The 19,310-nt window shown below is 41.2% G+C and overlaps 1 protein-coding gene across 1 annotated transcript; it reads right to left on the bottom strand.

The window, feature by feature from the left end:
- Positions 1 to 2,829: 2,829 nt before the first annotated feature.
- On the bottom strand, positions 2,830 to 18,882 carry LOC139442605 (uncharacterized). The gene is made up of 10 exons (XM_071223462.1): positions 18,729 to 18,882; positions 13,487 to 13,711; positions 11,938 to 12,068; positions 11,276 to 11,402; positions 9,773 to 9,901; positions 8,566 to 8,763; positions 7,928 to 8,113; positions 7,121 to 7,222; positions 5,743 to 5,827; positions 2,830 to 4,818 (listed from the first exon to the last, which is right to left on the bottom strand). The coding sequence occupies exons 1-10, from the start codon at positions 18,823 to 18,825 to the stop codon at positions 3,546 to 3,548; spliced, it is 2,553 nt and encodes an 850-aa protein (XP_071079563.1). The 5' UTR covers positions 18,826 to 18,882; the 3' UTR covers positions 2,830 to 3,545.
- Between the last annotated feature and the right edge of the window lie 428 nt (positions 18,883 to 19,310).

The raw sequence follows: 19,310 nt of genomic DNA, 5'->3' as shown, positions 1-19,310 counted from the left end.
GATCATTACACACAAATTCGGCGCGTATCGGGCGTGTATGGAAAACAGTTCCACACAGTGTGAGGCGATTCATCAAATTAAAACCAATAATATAGTGCAATGATTTAAACAATATACGCACACAATTACACGAGTAAAACGGTTAAAGCAAATGAGTATGACAAACTGATATAGTAATAATAATGATCATACTTAACGTAAACAAGATGAAAAGCCCCGATATGTGTATCTAAAATGTATAATATCATGAGACACCTCCTCGAGGGACCGTTTTGCGTCCTAAAAAACTTTGTAGTTTACGTATCTGACATATTATTTATTGTCGATACGAGGGCCAAGTCGTATGTGCAGAGTTCGCTGTGCAGAGTTGCGTCCCTTAGGCCTGCCAGAAATCTTTGATCAAGGTTTAAATACAAGATTAGCCCTGGTTGTGTTTCTAGGTTTGTCAGCGTCATACCCGTGTTCGTGAGAGTCGATAATGTTGTAAACGTTTGAGACATGGATTACATTGGGCACTCCTCCCACAACAATCTGTGATAAACTGAAGTACGATTTACAGAGGCGATAAACCTAACTTACTCACTCTGAAGCATGCCAAGTTTGAGTTTGACTTTTGGTTTGTGAGCACAATAATGAGCAGTACAATCGACTCTGTTTTTGGCTGAGATTTCTTATGAATATGGAAAGGGTTTGGAAGGATGTGACCACATATTCACGGGGCAAGTTTTGATCGTTCGAATCCCGGTTCGCCCTGATTATGTTTCTAGGTTTTGTAAGCACCATACCCATGCTCGTTGGTTTCATCAAAAAGGTAAAGTGGGTGAGTGAGTTGGGTTTAACGCCGCTTTTGACAGTATTCCAGTTATATCGCGGCGTGTCAGCTTAATGTGGGAGGAAAACCCGAAGTGATGCAGGTCTAAGACGTTTACCACTTCGGTGAAACCCACAAGCACGGGTATGGTGCTGAAAAATCTAGAAGCATAATGGGGGCGAAACGGGGATCGAATCCATAATAGCAGGTTTCTGGCGGGCCCAAGGAACGCAATTCTGCACAGCGAATGGCGGCGCCTCAGACGACTGGGCCACCCGTGCCCCCCAAAGTGGTGAAGACCTGCATAACTGTGGTCTTGGATGTGAAGTGACAAAATGGGTCATGCGGTGATTAGAAACGTGGCCTTCGCGTCACCACAGTAAATTGGTATGACATGCTATGGCAGTGGTTGTGTTGGTGATGATCCGGTGTCATTGCACCCTTAATTATCATGACCTAAACTTTCACCTTACAAACTTGACTTCGGCGATCAGATCAGAGGCTGCTTACGCATCATTATTACTAATGACGTTTAAGAAATAACGTTAAATAACAGCATTTATCATATAATTGGTAAGTTTCTCGGCAGGATAAAGCCAACGGATAAAAACGATATCCGTTGGGGTCATATGCGGATAGAGATGCAAATATCAAAGGTCAAGTAGGGACTACTTTCACTGTCGGCGATCGAGTCAGAATTAACCATCGGGAATCTGGATAAACTACAGGGATAATTGCTATCATTATCAAAAGAACAGTCTATTATACTGAAAATCAGTGTCTAACTGTTACGTAGCAAAGGCATTTTATAAGTTTTGGCAACTTTGGAGATATAAATTTCGAAACAATTTTGCGAGGGCACGAGGCCTAGCCAAGCGGGATCAGTAGCCATATCTGTGATTGTAGACCTCTGCGGCTTGAAACATTCTCCACAAATTAAAATAGTTGGATTTGGCCGAAATATGTTTGAATTGCTACCTTGTTTCGTTTTGTCGCTGTGTAAACATCTGACTACACTTCTTAACGTTATGACAGGACAGACCGACTGTCAACAACGTCTGACCGTGGTCGTGACGTCTCATAGACTAGGGTTAGAGTAGCTTCCCTTTGACAAAGGGCAGTTACTCTAGCGGACAGACCGATGGATTGCCGCGAAAGGCAATTATAAACAATTGTTGTTTTGCGTATATGTTGCTTCGCTACTGTATAAGAAACAGATTTCAGTTGGAACTATATTGGCTACTGTCACTGTCCGACTGACAAATCACTTACCCTGTGACGTAATAAATATTAATGCGCGCATTCCAGGAAAACTCGCAATGTTTCGGTAATATTTGTGAGAGAGGGAAAGCGATTTTGAAGCACAGAATTAAAGAATGACATTATATGATAAAGAGGTTATCACGCTTGTGTGTTTGGGGATGGTAAATATCCTGTATTAGGAATAAACAGTATGTATTTAGCTCGCCAAGGCTCGCTAAATACAATGTTTATTCCTAATGCAGGATATTTACCATCCCCAAACACACTCGCGTGATAACCTCTATTGATTTCGATATGAACTGAGGATGTAGAATATGAGAGAATGTTTCTTCCGCATAAGGGTTACTGTTTCCCCGCTTTCTCACATCAACATGGATGCATGCCATCACGCCCTGACGCACTGGGACGTTGGTCATGATACCTGCAACTGGTTTGAATATAACAGTGAGTGAGTGAGTGAGTGAGTGGGTATGGTTTTACGGCGCTTTTAGCAATATTCCAGCAATATCACGTCGGGGGACACCAGAAATGGGCTTCACACAATGTACACATGTCGGGAATCGAACCCGGGTCTTCGGCGTGACGAGCGAACGCTTTAACCACTAGGCTACCCGACCGCCCCTGCATGTAACAGATTCTACTACTTACCTGTCGCCGTCATATAGCTGTAACACATGCGTATTGGCGTAACAAAATTAATTCCCTCATTCTGATGAAGCAATATCTCTTGGGCTTTAAATATTATTTGTTTTTATTTATTTCCAATTCAAAAATATTTACATAAACTGGATAAACAACAACTTTTGTTAGGTTTTCAAATATACAAACAAACGGGAAAATTCAACAATGGTTTCATCTGGTGTATCACGTGCATGATGTTGCAGGGTATATGCCAATGCTGGTGAAGCAGAGCATTTGTCATAAATCTGAACCTCATATCACAGAGTGAAATACTGACTAGAAAACTGTCAAAAGAACAGACCAATTTAATGTCTTGTTTTATGGACAAGCCTTTCATGTTTTTTGTAAAGATCAATTTTGCATGAAATACAAAAAGTTGTTTTTGATTGAAAGAATGCCTTTTTCTTCATTTTGGTTTGTTTGTATTCTTAATGAAACTTTATTTCAAAACAGCTTTGACGTATACTATCTCCCAAACAACCCTGGCAATATTTGTGTTTTTTTATTATTTGCACTCCAAGGAAATCCTTTAAACCACGGATGGAATTGGTCTGGCGAAAACTCCTTTTCTCCCGGTGATTCTATACGATCTGTCCTACACACTCAAGACACAGAGAAGACCTCCTGTGTCAATAATGTGTGTTATAGGTCCTATAATGATCCTGCATGAGATACTAGCCGCCTTGATTACTCTTTCATTGGCACCGGTATTGACGTAAAGGGTTCCACATTAACATTACATCAAGAAAGAGCGTATATATCATATTGACAAACAAATAGGCCATGCTGGTCAGGCCAATGCATCAGTAGCCAGAGAATAGACATTGTCGTCACCGTTGCCCTGAGTTGATGGTAGTGTTGGCAGGACGTTGGTGTCGCTGACTATGTTGTAGTAGCAGTGGCCATCTTGTAAAGAACCAGTAGTGCCGGAGCCTGACACCTCTTCGATATTGCCATATATATGTTCTCTACCCTCCTCACCATCCTCAGTGGTGGATGTGTTGGCTGTTTCTGACCCGTGCTGCCATGCAGAGCCTTCACCGTCAGTGACAGCGTTCTTATCCTCACCTCCGTCAATGTGGTCAGGGTTGGTATAGTCAATACATTCGTAAATATCCGTTTCCGCGACGTTGTTGGTATCAGGAATACCCTGGTTTGGTATCTTAGACGTATGGCCTGTTCCAGGTTGCATAGCACCGATTCGAATATCTTTATCATGGAGTGTGTGTTTTTCACCAGAATCTGTTACAATGTCAGCAATACTATACAGAGAAGTACCGGGAGAAACTCTTTGAGGAACATCCGAGGAGATGTTTTGGGTACCATCTGCGATATCATATTCTCCTCCAACGGGTATTTCATAGAAATCGCCATCACCTCCTTCAGCAACACTCTGAGCCGGAGCACACGCCTGAGAATCATGACTAGGTTCAACAAGATCTTCATAACTGGCAACACATGTCTGGCTTGCATTACTTTTAGTAAGAGCCAAATTATTACGTAAAATATTCGCTTTATCGTATTCCCCATCTGTCATTTGATGCTCAGTTTCATCAGGGATAGTATAAACTCCATCATCCTCTTCCTTTTGATCCTGGGTGCCTTTAGTTTCATCATCAGTGCCCACTGACTTTGCGGTATCATACTCCCCTTTATAACTGTTATTCAATAAACCCAAAGCATGACTGTATGCATTTCCAGGCGTCTCACTGTTCAGCTTCTCAGTATCAGAGAAACTATTGTAATCTCCTTCCTTGGCAATCTTTGGAGAGTTTACGTAGAGACTTTGTTCTGATGGTCGGTATGGCATGACGACAGCCAGGGGAAGAGATGGTTTCTCTTGTAAAGCTGGGGTAGAGTAATAAGGGTCCAAAGTTTGTTGCTTGAGAATGGACCGGTCAACATAAGGGTCAGGTAACTGACCGTCGGGTGGATTTGGCATGGAGTAGTAGGGGTCAGTAGATGTGGCGAGAGAGTAGGTCGTGCTTCCAGCGGCGGGGTTGAGGAAGGTGGTTGCTGTTGTTTGTGTGTCTGATTTTTTCGCAAAACAGAATATCCTCTTTCTGAAAAACAGGGAGAGACATGACATTTAGATAAACAAATATAAAGATTACATTAGTATAAATGTTTGTTAGCTTGGGGACAAGCATTATTTCTATATCAACATTGGTCGTGATTAATAGAACAGCAACTATCAGATCTTTGTTGCAGTATTGTGACGTTATTGTGTTTATCTGTTACATTTTTTACTACATCCATTGCTTTTGATATTGTTATCCATTTCCTCGTGGATTATTATCTCTTTGTCTTAAGAATATTGTACCAGTTTATTAACCCAACCTATTTTGACAATACTCCACCTTTTGGGCAACTCTCGTATGCGTACGGGATCATCTGTCAGACGGAACAGCCAAGTTTCCCATCAGTTCTACCATCGTGTTCATAGCGGCATTATACACGGCTCACTCACTCACTCACTCACTCACGCATGCACTTATTCAGGAGAGAAAGGGTAAATTTTCGGTTTTTCCTACATTAAGTCAGAATCGTTCGCAAGGGAAGGGATGAATAATTGTGTTTTCCTGAAGAAATGTTAACTATTGGAACAGATAGAGACAAAAACACAGATTAAAGTTTGTAACCCTAAATGACTAAGACGTCTCAAGTGACTAAAATACAAACTCTAGCTGTCGATAGTTATATTATTCCTTGCATTATACATGGAAAAAGTGCCATTTTCTAAACTTTATAAAGAGCATTTACTGTAAAAGCCAGAAGGCAATATAACGAAAACATTTGTAAAGCAAATATTTTCTCCGGTTACGATGAAGGGGTCGTTGTTTTGCAGGCAATTACAGACGCGTAACCCTGGTGCTGTTCTGTGTATAGAGATGTACCCTGCCCTTAACCAGGATGTAGATATGTACCCTAGCTGGTCACCGATGTAGTGCCCTATACAATAAGAAGTTCAGTTCCAGTAACCTTACCGTCTTATAAATAGTACCAGAACGATGCAGCAAATCAAAACAGCAATACAGCCTATGACAGCTCCAATATAGCCCCCAGGATTGCCTGAAATGACGGGAAAAGACAGAAATGTTCAAGCGTCATATGTATGGAATATCTTTTAAATAGGAATATAGGAGACCCTTTGTGGGGTAGGACGTCTGTCTGAAGAGTGGGAGGTCAATGGTTCGATACCTGGCCGCGTGATACCAAAAGGGGTCAAAAGACGATAATGATTGTACCCTGCCTAGCGCTCGACATTAACGGAAAAAAACTAAGGACTGATCTTAAAGTGTTTGAAAGGGGTGTCTATGTTAAACTGCGGCATGGTATCAGACATACATAAGCCTGGACTTTTGCAAGCAGACACGCACGCACGCACGCACGCACGCACGCACGCACGCACGCACGCACGCACTATATGGTTGGAATAAACGTGCACATGATGTCAAACCCACATGAGAACAAGAACAAAATATGCATCGTTGTGACAATGGGTATTGAAACGTTTAGAATGGGCAAGGTGGAAAAGACGTACATTATATGGAAGTGTAGTGTAAATGTGCAAGACATTGTCAGGTAATAATGACAGAAAATACGTGGAGACTCATAGCGGCAGTTATATTAAATGGACGGAAAATAGTAGCAGATTTACTGGCAGTTTGAGATGCTGAAGCAGATGCTGCGACGATGCATACAGTACCAGATGTCGTGGGTACTGCAGGATGACGTGAAGCAGTTCGGAGAAGAGGAGGGGAGTTGAAAGACGAACAGTACTAGTAGTTTTTCGTCCGTTTTTTTCTCACGACTATACCTCCCACATTATGATGACAGGCCTGGATATAACTCGAATACTTTTAAAAGCGGCGTCAAACCAAACTCACTCACTCACCCACAACTGCACCTTTGTATCCCAGTAGAGTACTATCACTAGTCCGCCTCTATTATCTATTACCAGAGACCATATAATAGAACTATTATATGGTCTCTACTATTACTTAGTAGGGAGAAGTCTTAAGCGCCGGAATTCGCAGTGCAGGGATGCCTCCCTAAGGCGTGCCAGAAACGTATGGCCAAATAATCGAATCCCAGATTCCCTCTGATAATGTTTCTAGGTTTGTGAGCACCATACCCGTCATCACCATACCCATGCTTGTGGGTTTCACCACACTGGTAAATATTGATACCCGCATCAGTTCGGGCTTCCCTCCCACATCAAATGGACACGCCTGGAACTGAATTGATGTTCAAAGCGGCGGGAAACCAGACACACTATTAGACGTGGAAACGTTGTAGCCTTTGTAGTACTAAGACTAAACACGAGCATAGTTTCTTCAGCCTGTTGTATAGTTCACTCACCTGTGTTTTCTCCGAAGAGCTCTGTCTGGTTTGTGCCCGTCGAAGTCGTTGGTTGAGCAGTGGACGGCGGTGTTTCGGGTATATGTGTCCTCCCTAGTTTCGCTAAATCAAACAAATATTACATAAAAAGTCTAAACAGTTAGAACAGATGAAGATTGCTATGTTTAGACATGAACACTGGAACACCGTTTGTCGGGACGTTCTCAATGTCAAGGGAACGTTTCCGTAAAGACAAATTGCCAGATTAACGAATTATATCTATGTAGATATTTCCCATTAAATATATACCTACGTTCCCCGTTGACATAACAATGAGAGGATAGATGAAGTCTGACACCATGGAATGCAAACAGAAATCTTTCTCGTTCTTTGTGTTTGAGATACAAGCGTTTATCTAAAACAGATGGGATTACATACACGCTACGCTGTATTATCTTCTCATGTCATGGGTATATGGTGGCACTAGCTGGGATGTGATTGTCGCCACATGGACATAAGTCAAAAATATTATTGGGAAAACTGACGCGATAGATAGATAGATAGATAGATAGATAGATAGATAGATAGATGATCATTACCACACGGGATACAGTTAAAACTGACGACAAATAGATACCTGATTATCAACACACGGAATATGGGTAATCTGACTAACAAATAGATAATTCACTATCAATACATGGGACGAAGGTAAGATTAACGAACAGATTGAGCATTATAACACAGGACAGAGACAAAAGTGACCAACTGCTTCAGCTAGAGATAACCGATGATCAACAGAAAGGATGCAGGTAAACACCGACCAACCTGATACACAGAGAGGTTGCAGTTCTTCCTCACAGGGGGACCAGGCAAAGGTGACAAAGGGAGATAACTCGCCCCCCACTTTCCGTACAGTAAGGCAGGCTTCAAGCAGGCCGCTGTCGTCGACAAGGGTAGAACTCACGCCCAGCAGGCCGCTGTCGTCGTCAAGGGTAGAACTCACGTCCAGACCTGTGCAAAAAATATGTGTCCGTTAGCAACAGGTAACACGTTAATCTTGATACACACGTGAATTCAATCATTCTTTCTTTTGTTAGTCTCAAATCAAACCATATTTCATTCACAAACATGAACCGGACAAGAAACAAGTTTTACTACTGTTTAAATACCTCTAAAAACTTCTTAGGGACCGACCATTTCATATTCTGGGATGGGGGTGGGGGTGGGGGTGGGGATGGGGGTTGGGTGATGATAATTACATTTGGTTATGACATCGTTGTGAGGATTTTTATGAAGACACGCTGTAGATTGTTGAGCAATAATCGTCGAATATTTCATGTTTTATTCAATACGAAATTCACCTGTCGCATGTTTAGTGTACCCTTTAACAAAGCCGTTAGGGTCTGAAGAACATTTCACCTATTAAGTGAATGGTTAAAAATAGGTTCGATTTGCAAGTTTACCATTTATCCATTTCCAGAAGTATATTCTTCTCAAACCAATCCAGTATCTATGCCGGCGATCCATAGCATCATACAGATGTCCCTGATTTGCGTCGTTGACCTTCAGCAAAGGTTGTGTTCTGTTTGACTGGTCCCACGTTTTGTCATCATGTTTGACACATACGGTTCCCCGGCAACGTGATTTATCCTGTAGCGGTGCTGTCGGTTAATGAGTGATATTAGCGTACCTGCCAATGATACCCCTGTATCTGCCAAATAACTAAATCTATATACAATATATACAAGTAAACACCTTATCGCGGAGGTGAGGTGTTATGAAATGAAGTTTAACGACGCATGCAAGATTGTTTCACTTATAAAGCGACGTTCATGCGCGCGCGCGCGCGCGTGCGTGTGTGTGTGGGTGTGCCTGTGTGTGTGTGTGCATGTGTATGCGTGCGTGCGTGCGTGCGTGCGTGCGTGAGTGCGTGCGTGCGTGCGTGTGTGTGTGCGAAACAATATATGATAACGATATGAAACTACCTGTTATACAATATATAACCTATGTCATCCAGGACTCCGTGTCAACAATTCTTTAACTTGGATTCTTTCATTTCTAATTTGTACCCCTTTGACAGGATCGAGTACATAATATATGGCTAACATGGATGAAAACGGCATAGTTTTCGTATGCAAAGAGGAAGTCTAACATTGAGAAAGTCCCTGAGTTCTAATGTGATATATTTGTAAGGTCTTAACCTACATGTAAACCTACTAAGAAATTTAGCTTGGGTCAAAAGTCAGCACATGGAAAATATTAGAAAAAATCTTCACGAAAACACTAAAAGTCTAATTTTAGCTATGTGTGCTTTTAATCCAAAATATACAAGTTTTGAAATAACCTATCATGTCCGTAATACTATATTTGATAACTTTCTAATCGAGTTCTGAACATTTCGTACATACTACAGATCATGTTGGCCCAAAAGAGCCCTATCATGTCGTGCCCTGTGTTAATCCGACGATTACCACGTTTTATTGCAGCTTGTTATGAAAGGTGTCGAAATAGATCAGGTGTTTAGGCTCCTGACGGCGTTGAATAATGCCCATGATATCATGACTAATCACTGGATTGTCTGATGCAGACTCGATTATTTACAGGCCGCTGTGATATAGCTGGAGTGTGGCGTTAAAACATTCTGAATGTTCACATTGACGGGACTCTTACCTTCACATGCCAGAGACCTCTCGTTGTCACAGTCCTCGTCTAGATGTAAGCTGATACGTCTTCTCCATTCCTTCTTTGCATAAACACACTCTCCGTCCGCGTGTAGAACTATTTCAGTCTTATCTAGAACTGTTAAATTTCAAACCGTTAACGTCAGGGTCTAACCAGCCTCGAATATCTGCCGAAACAGATTCCATAAGACGTAAAAGGCAACATTGAGATGAAAATTATCTGAAATGGATCAGTGAAAATCAGTGATGACACCAGGTGTTCGCGAAAAGAGCGAGCTTGTACGCCTCAACCAGTTGCCAACCAGTTCACATGATGTAGCATTCGTTACCACTCGCCCCTTTCCGTAACCTGCAAGAAGACTCGTCCCCCTTTCGATGAATGTTATGTGCGAAAATACGACAAACCAACCAGAATACGCGTATGATTTCAAGTTCTTCGTCAAAGAATCCCTCAGAAATAATTTCTGTTTTTACATATGTCTTGCATCTAAAATTATATCCAAGACACAGTTAAATGTGTTCAATCATACTGTATAATTTCGAATGTCCTGATGTGCTTTAAATTGCATCTGAAATATATATAATATATGGGGAAATATATGTGAACCATTGGCAACGAGTTGACAATTGTTTTAGGTATGCCCGTTTGCGCTAAGACGGAGCCCGGTTGCAATAATGGCCACGAGAGAGGCACGAGTCGCTATTCGGCTTGTCCCGGAATAAGACTAGTTGATCACGAATGATGATGTATATTTAAAATGTAAGTGCCAGTGATTAAGGAGGCTTGAACAATCCATGTAAAGGATATAGGATAGCAACACAGGTCATGCTGATGAGCGACGCAGCATATTGAGTAACTTTATTTCAATGTCTGCCATAGATTTCTGAAAAAATTAGACCGCCTCCGTAGTATAGTGGTAGAGCGTCCGCCCGGAGAGCGGAAGGTCCGGGGTTAGATCTCCGGCTGCGTCATACCAAATGACGTTAAAAGATGGTACTTGTTGTTACCCTGTCTGGCGCTCGGCATTAAGGGGCTAAAACAAGGACTGGTCGGCTCGGAGTCAGTATACTCTATCTGAGTGGGGTATTCATCTTAAACTGCGGCATGGTATCTCAGTGGGCTAGAACTATAAATCGGCATCATTCCGGAGTAGTACAAGCAGCCACACACACACACACACACATGCACGCACGTCGCTATATAAGTGCAATAATCTTGGATGCGACGTTAAACCCCATTTCACCTGAAAAGTTTAAACACGCCTTTTCTGGTGTGTGTTCCCAGACTCCAGAATCCAACTGACGTTTTGTGTTTTACAGTTGACCTTAGCCGAGGGGTACCTCAAAACATAATGCTGTCGTGATTTAATGTATCAATTTGAATACCATGATCTTCTGTTAATTTATGTTTTACTATGCTCTGTCGTTTGGTTCAATCAGTTCACATAGAAACACTCGGCCCAGTGTACGACCGATCGGTGACAAAGCTTACCTATTTGATAAAGTGATATTCCATCTTCATTGCCACACCATTGGTCAAAGTTGCCCGCGCATCTGATCTGATAAGTGTTTGTGGTAGGTGTTTCGACCGCCGTCGACAAGCAATAACACTCCTCACCCTGAAAAAAGACACAGTGAGTTAATATTGTCGTGTTGTCTCCCTTTCAAAGCCAAGCAACAACCGATCAAATTAAACAAAACGCGACATACGTGTAATGGTCGCGCTTTGGTAAAAACAAAAAATATTATTCAGAACGCGATAATCATATTTAAACAAAATGAATAAAATAATAGTAAAGTAACAGTAATATAGAAGCTGACATCCATAAATTCTCTTCTTATGTGTATCACTTCTGAATGCCTTTCAAAGACTTGATAATCAAACCTGTTCATGTAAATCGTTTTCAGATGCCTGTTACATGTTATTTAAAGACCTATTGGAAACTATTACAAGTTCCAAGCTGGGAAACCTTTGGGTTATAGCAATTTACAAGCTTGTGTGTTGCCTTTCAAGTACACAAATAGGTGTTGTGTTATTTTGGAGAATATATTCTTGCACGCTCTGTTTAGAAATGTGCACATTCACACAATGTCTTATAACATCCTTATCTTTGACGCAATGACTAAGCTATACGTGATTGTAAAGCGACTTACCCTCAAACCGACAGTATTGTCGTCATCACACTGCAAGTGACACTGGAACGCTGAGTTTCCATGGATAAGGGTTTTCTCCATGTCAGGAGTGGGTTTGTAGCCGACATAGGTGTACAAAGGGGAGGAGTCGGCTGTAACAGATGTAAACGGCTCTAGTGATGACACACGGGCATGCCGTTCTGTCAAATCATGAGTTGCGTCCCCTAGCCATGCAGAATCCGCTGTACGTGGATTCGAATTATGCTGTTTATCATCATTGGTTTGTCAGCCTCATACACGACGTATGTGCTTCACAACAGTGTCAAAAGTTTTAGCCCTTCATCATTTAATATAACTGAAAAAATGGTCCAAGTAGCTTTAAACCCAGTTCACTCACTCACTGTAGTATGTCAGTAGTATTCCGTTCCGGACTGTAAGGTCTTTGCTTTCTGTCATATTCATCGTAAAACGTTATTTTGTTCGTTTATTTAACGTAGAATAGGGGTTTGTGAGCCTCTTTGGACAATATTTTATTTATATCATGGCGTTTGCGCGTCATGTGGGAGGATAGCCGAAGTGTCGCAGATTTTAAACGTTTAGCATTTTAATTTGATGAAGCCCACGAACATGGATATTTAGCAGACAAACCTTAAAACATAATCAAGGAGAAACGGGATGAGAACCAACTTTCATAAGTTTCGAATAGCGGTGCCTTTGACGACATGGTACCCGTGACACCAACGGGAATCCGAACATAACAAATAACGATTTCAAAGAATTGAACATAGAAACAAAATGTCCATGTTACCTTTTCTATTTCCCAGACAAACTAGGGATCGACCGTGTGAGCACCGAGTCATGCCTTTACGGTTCGAAGGCACACATTTAGCTAGGTGTCAGTTGAAATCTTCAGGTGGTCAGCTATTTACGGATAATACATTACTGAAAACTTTGTGATCATCCGATCTTATTTTGTCGCCTTTAACGACCAGAGAGTCCTACGTTCTAAAATCGCCGTGGAGTTACATATGCACATATTTGCATGGATTTAGTGATGAAAGTGATCATATATATTTCCACAAATAACATCGATATTTTAATCAAGTGAAATAACACTTATTCTGGAACTACCTTAACACAATGGTCTTCAGAGGAGGTCCCGAAAGACACGTTCGAAAATACATAATAAACAGAACACTTTTTAGTGAGTGTGTGAGTATGGTTTTACGCCGCTTTTAGCAATATTACAGCAATATCACGGCGGGGGACACCAGAAATGGGCTTCACACATTGTACCCATGTCGGGAATCGAACCCGGGTCTTCGGCGTGACGAGCGAACGCTTTAACCACTTGGCTACCCGACCGCCCCAGAACACTTTTTATGCCAGATGGCATGTTTATCTCTCATCCCGTGGCAAAATCAGCTTAACACTTTTTCTCGCCGCGGCGACATTCATCATAACACAAGGTGTTCACAAGATGAGATAAACATGTTATTTGTAAAAGATACCAAATATTTTCAATGGATTTGATGTGATTGGTCATTTGAATTGTAACGTCATTGCTCACACGTCCATATCCACTTGGAATTCTTCACGGCTCCAACCCAATAGAGTTCATCTTCATCCAGAGCGTCCATCAGGTCATGGGGGATGTCTTCGGACCCGGGAACATACAGCTGCGCTCCAAACTCCTCACACCCTTGTGCCGCATCCCACCATTTGGAGGTGTTCAGAGTTTGATATTCTTCTCCAGAGCTTCTTTCCTGTACAGGGTCTCTGTCGTTCCATATCGCTGGATTACAATAAAATATCGTGTTACGGCTGTGGAAATGTATTGGAAATATGCTTAGAAGTATAAAATATACACACTTATACACTTAAATCTACAAAAATGCAGTTTATTTCTCTACGTTATCCCAATTTTGAACAAACGAGACCTGTACTGTTTGCAGAAAGAGCTAAATGAAATGTTAACGTTTTCAGCATACATTGTCACAACCTCGAAGTACCATTACTTCATACCCTTTGACATGACCTGATCACACTATTTTGTTTGTTTGTTGTTTAACGATGCCGTTGTTTAGCAATACCCCGGCTGCATCACGACGGGATACGAATAATCGAGTCTGGACCAGACAATTAAATGGTTGTTATTATGAGCAGAGACCCACGCCGTCGGGGTAAAATGACACGCAATCAACCGCAATCAACCATAACCACGACCAGCAATGATGTAGCCCTGTTATAATCCTGACCCCTACGGGTGTTGGTCGTAAGATGTCACATTTTGTGACCATACTATGTCACGCACTTTCAACATACACTATATCACATCTTCAAATCATTTTTATAACGACTTTTTGTCATGTACCTTTGAAAAACACCCAAACGGTACTGTGTATCTTCATAAGAGTATATAAAGTCCAGTTAACATGCATTAACACATAACAGGCAAACGTTAACACACTTTGAACACATTTCACAATTGTGTTGCAACGTAATAACATACGTTAACATTGTGTTAGCATTAGTATTTTATATTCCCTTCATATCATTATGTTGTCAAATCTTAGAACTATTGCATGTTACATGTAATTATAATTGATAACGTTTTCAACTTAAATTTCACAGTATTAACCTGCGTCATTTGCATCCACAGAGCGTATGTTGCCATACATCACAGTTAAGCTTAATCTATTTCACTTGCAACTAAATGCATCCAAATGGGATAATATCAGAATGTGAGTGAGTCAGTCAGTCAGTCAGTCAGACAATCAGCCAGTCAGCGAGTCAGCCAGCCAGCCAGTCAGCGAGTCAGCGAGTCAGCCAACCAGCCAGCCAGTTGGTCAGTCAGTAAGCGAGGGAGTGATGCTCACAGTATAACACAGCACATATTGCCAAGGAACCTGTGCTTTACTGAGGCGGAAACGCAGAATACTAGTATTTCCGGGTGTGTGTGTGTGTGTGTGCTTCGAACCTTTGTTGAAATAGCGTAACAACCCCTCCTCGACAGTTACACTTAAGAGTTCCTCTGTGCACTTCTTCAGAGATAGGCCCAAAGGACTAACCTCCGCTCTATACGTCAGCTACATCTTCATACGTACTTCCCCCGTGACATTAAACTGTTCGTGCATCACTAACTGGCAGTGAGCATTGACAAATTAAATAAAATATGAGATGAAGATGCAGAGGCAGATTAAATATTAGGGCTGTAACCATACACTTTCGCGCTCAATACGATATGTCCATTTACGATATACATTTAGATACATGAACACTTAACAATTGTCATGTTACATTTAGCATTACTTGCTAAAACTATGTAGCGCCCTGAGCATTAACTTGGTGAATGGAATCTGGCGCAATATAAATGGAATTATTATTATTATTATTATTATTATTATTATTATTACATTTATAAATTGTGTAATTTGAGACACATTAACCACAGGGTAACGCGGTTGACCTGTATTATTATATCCACAGATGTGGGTTTTTTCTTCATAATAAATCACGAAGAGCCGAGATGGCCCAGTCGTCAAGGCAACCGAGGTGTACCAGGTTATGATGAACGTGGGATCAAATCCCATATCTCCTTGACAACGAGTTCGGTTTGCTGGCACCCTGCTCGTGAGTGGTAAACGTCTAAGACCTGCATCACTTGGGACATGCTGACCATTTCTGCTGACACGCCGTGATATAGCTGAACTGGGGTTCAAAGAGGCGTTGCAACAATCTCACTCATTTCCCTCACGATGAATCACATCGCACGACCTGTTAGACCCCTTGCCAACATGCCTATTTCAGTCAATTCGCGACGTTAAGCAAACACTACCGAGTGGTTGCCTCGTCCACCTGAAGAAAGAAAGTCCAGGTACTCATTCACGTGACGCATTTGTTATTTGTTCAGAAAACGTTGCGACAGACATACAGGGCAGGGAATAAAAATACAAAACGCAAGAGAATAAACTGTCGATTATCTACCGAAACAGATTCCACTGCGTGTAACAGACAAAATAGCGGTGTAAAATATATGAATGGGTCACTAAACATCATTGATAACACCGGGTGTTCGCGGAAAGGGTAAGCAAAGTCTATGCTGTACCGACATCACTCACACAATTTGCTTTAAAAGTACTTGTTACCTAATGCCGCCTAGCAATACTCCTGCTATAAGGTTGCGGCCTTAAAACAATCAAGGTTTGACCAGACAATCCAGTGATAGTGGACCAGACAATCCCGTGGCACGATAACACGTTTACTGATTTTGTTGAAACTAAAAGCCATATGAAAACACACACGTATGTACGTTTGAGATGTTCGCGAAGCATTTCAATTAATGGCAATTTAATTAGGCGCTTACGCTTCAACTAGTATGTTTTTCTTTGAAGACCTATGCAAAAGGTATGTTGTCAACGACTAGAACTTGATCTTGTAACACAGAGTTGTAAGGAATGTGCATGAAGAATGTAATGGTTGATCTAAGTGACGGTAAGACCCGATGGCAATGCATTGGTGACAAGTTACAAATCTCAATAGTTGACACCAATGCCGTGCTACACCGTAGTGACCCGGGATAGAATGTATCCTCAGGACCCCCTTGTTTGTTTGTTGTTTAACGCTGCACTCCACAATAGTCCAGCTATATGACGACCGTCTGTATATAATCGAGTCTGGACCAGACAACCCAATGATATGATTGGGATACGATGACTTGCATCAACCAAGTCAGCGAGCATGACCACCTGATACCGTTAGTGGGCATGGGTTCCTGAAACAGTTGTTGGCCTTCTGTGTAGAGAACTGTTCTATGACAACCCTGGCATTGAAAGTCAATGTGGTTTTCATTTATAGGCAAGTGGCACCTAATGTCTGCCAGAAACAGTTTAACGTGGTGCTATCGCCCAATCCAAAATATTTATTTGACATTCAAACTATTGAATAATTATCATGAAATGCTGAAATGTGTCCCCTACACAGGACATAATTCACAGGTTAAGAGTTCGAACCCTGGACTCCATCCGATTACGATCTTCGATCTGTCAGCATCATGTCCGTGCTGGGGTTTAACGTCGCGTCCAAGATTATTGCACTTATATAGCGACGTGCATGTACGTGTCTGTGTTTGTGTGGCTGCTTGTACTAGTCCGGAATGATGCCGATTTATTGTGCTAGCTCACTGAGATACCATGCCGCAGTTTAACATGAATACCCCACTCAGACACAGTATACTGACTCCGAGCCGACCAGTACTTGTTTAATCCCCTTAATGCCGAGCGCCAGACAGGGTAACAACAAGTACCATCTTTTAACGTCTTTTGGTATGACGCGATCGGGGATCGAACTCCGGATCTTCCGCTCTCCGGGCGGACGCTCTACCACTAGACCACGGAAGCGGGTCGCATCACCTTGATACTTCCTCCACATCAATGTGATACCCCGTATAAAACAGGACTATTGTTCGAAGCTGTGTAAAACCTACGTACATTACGTGCCAACAAGGAAACCCAAAATACAAAAGCTTTGTCATTAATAAACAGTACACTCATTTGAAATATCTAAAATACAAAATATAATATCGCTTATACTGCCTCCATGTATAAACGTCTGACATGTAAAAATGAAAAAAAATCAGTGTCATTTAAAATAGTACAAAACAATATTCGTCCTCTGTTTGCTTTGGAATTCGTGGAACAAGTTCTACCTTTGCTGAAGCCTGAATGGAAGGCAAGTGCTCACGAATAACATATCAAGAGATAAATCATTTCAACAATATCATTATATGAATATTTAGATTATTACCAAAGGCTATTCCTAATGAATGATATTTTCGACACAAAAACACATATTTTCTGTATGTATGTAGCCTTACATAATTCATATTTGTACATATCTACATGTCATGTTAAAATATATCTCCAGTTTTTTCCGTGTGAGTGATTTCTTCTTTGAAAGAGATTTATGAATGTTTCCGTGGAATGTGACGCTCCTGGTCTTGTTATTTTGAATATAAAACTATGCGATTGTATACGGTTTATGAGACGAAGAGAACAATACAAGTCACAAAGTATATTGTTAAGATCGAGGAGGAAAGTAGCCCCAGGGGGTCAGGGTAGAGTGACCGCTGTGCAGCTATTGACAAAACACAACGCATGCTTGTTTTTCTGGTCCCCAGTCAGGGATGGCTGGTCATATTGTTTATCAGTCTGAAACCCTGGGGGTCGCATCAAAAGTAAGTTATCGTGAATGTTTAATGGTACTGTTTTCAACTCACTTGTATCATATTTCTTATTGGATTTATTTATATAAAACATATGTTAACATATTTGTAAACCGTTAGTTGACGTACTTGAGGTATGATGAACACAGGCAGTGTTTGTAGAGCATTTATAAACATATAGCTTAATATTTTAGATAAGATATTTTGATTAACGAAAACAATTAGTTTACACTTACTATTTTCATAAATGAATAAGGTTCAGTTACACACATTATTTGGCTTTCGTTTGAAAATACAGAATCAACTTTTGACAATGTCCCTTGTCCTGCGAACAGTTGGTCTTGAAGCAAGCAGGACGTTTTGATGCCTCACGTAGTTACACAAAACAGCACTTTCCCTTGTGATAAGAATTGAAGAAAACAACACTCTGCATCCACTTATCAAAATAGTCACTTTAACCATTGCAAGCACTGATACTGAGAAAATTAAAGTATTTTCATAAGTTTGAAAACAATGGTTGTGTTCTTTTCAGTTAAATTCGTGAATTGTGAAAACAAATACATTATTACATATTTTAAAACATACTTACAAAATATGTCAGCAAGAGCGCTGCCACATCCATAAGATATGAGGATAAGGCTAACAACCCACTTGTCGCGGGAGGCGAGAGTACTCGCCCTCACCATCTTGTTCCTGGGGAGGAAATGTGTTGGGGATTAAGCTCAACACAGTGAATGAGCACTGACGTGTTTAGGCGGCGCACTGCGTTGTCACTTCATTGAACCTGCTTTGTATACGCAGATTTCTCGTCACGTAAGTGCGCACTGAATTACGTGATAACCTGTATCGAGGATGTACGTCCCCGGAATCTACTGCACCACGGTTGTGAAATATCTGGCGATTAGGTCAATAAAGACGACAACATGTCAAGTGCTATATGCTTTTGATATAATGACTAGATATTTGTTTGAAAAGACTGTCCTGGGTACACATAAGATGGGTAAACAACGACGGTGTTAGGTGACACTATCATGATGTGAGTTATGTAAGGTTCGTGACCACGCTCTTTGTTAACATTCAAAAATTTCCTGCACTGTTAAAAGGAAAATATCTCTATTTAAACTTCATTGGTCCGAGTAGTTCCTGCAGACATTTGAGATGATGTCATGAC

Source organism: Haliotis cracherodii, unplaced genomic scaffold (assembly GCF_022045235.1).
Source record: "Haliotis cracherodii isolate W230 unplaced genomic scaffold, xgHalCrac1.p SCAF_5, whole genome shotgun sequence".
Classification (NCBI taxonomy): domain Eukaryota; kingdom Metazoa; phylum Mollusca; class Gastropoda; order Lepetellida; family Haliotidae; genus Haliotis; species Haliotis cracherodii.
The sequence above is the reverse complement of the archived record's forward strand: the minus strand, read 5'-3'. Positions and strand labels throughout refer to the sequence as shown.

Coding starts and splice junctions, on each gene's coding strand:
- LOC139442605 (XM_071223462.1), bottom strand. CDS start 18,825: ATGGTGAGGGCGAGTACTCTCGCCTCCCGCGACAAGTGGGTTGTTAGC. Junction 7,223..7,927: donor GCAACCTCTCTGTGTATCAG/GTTGGTCGGTGT, acceptor TGTTTGATTTAG/CGAAACTAGGGAGGACACAT. Junction 5,828..7,120: donor GCTCTTCGGAGAAAACACAG/GTGAGTGAACTA, acceptor CCGTCATTTCAG/GCAATCCTGGGGGCTATATT.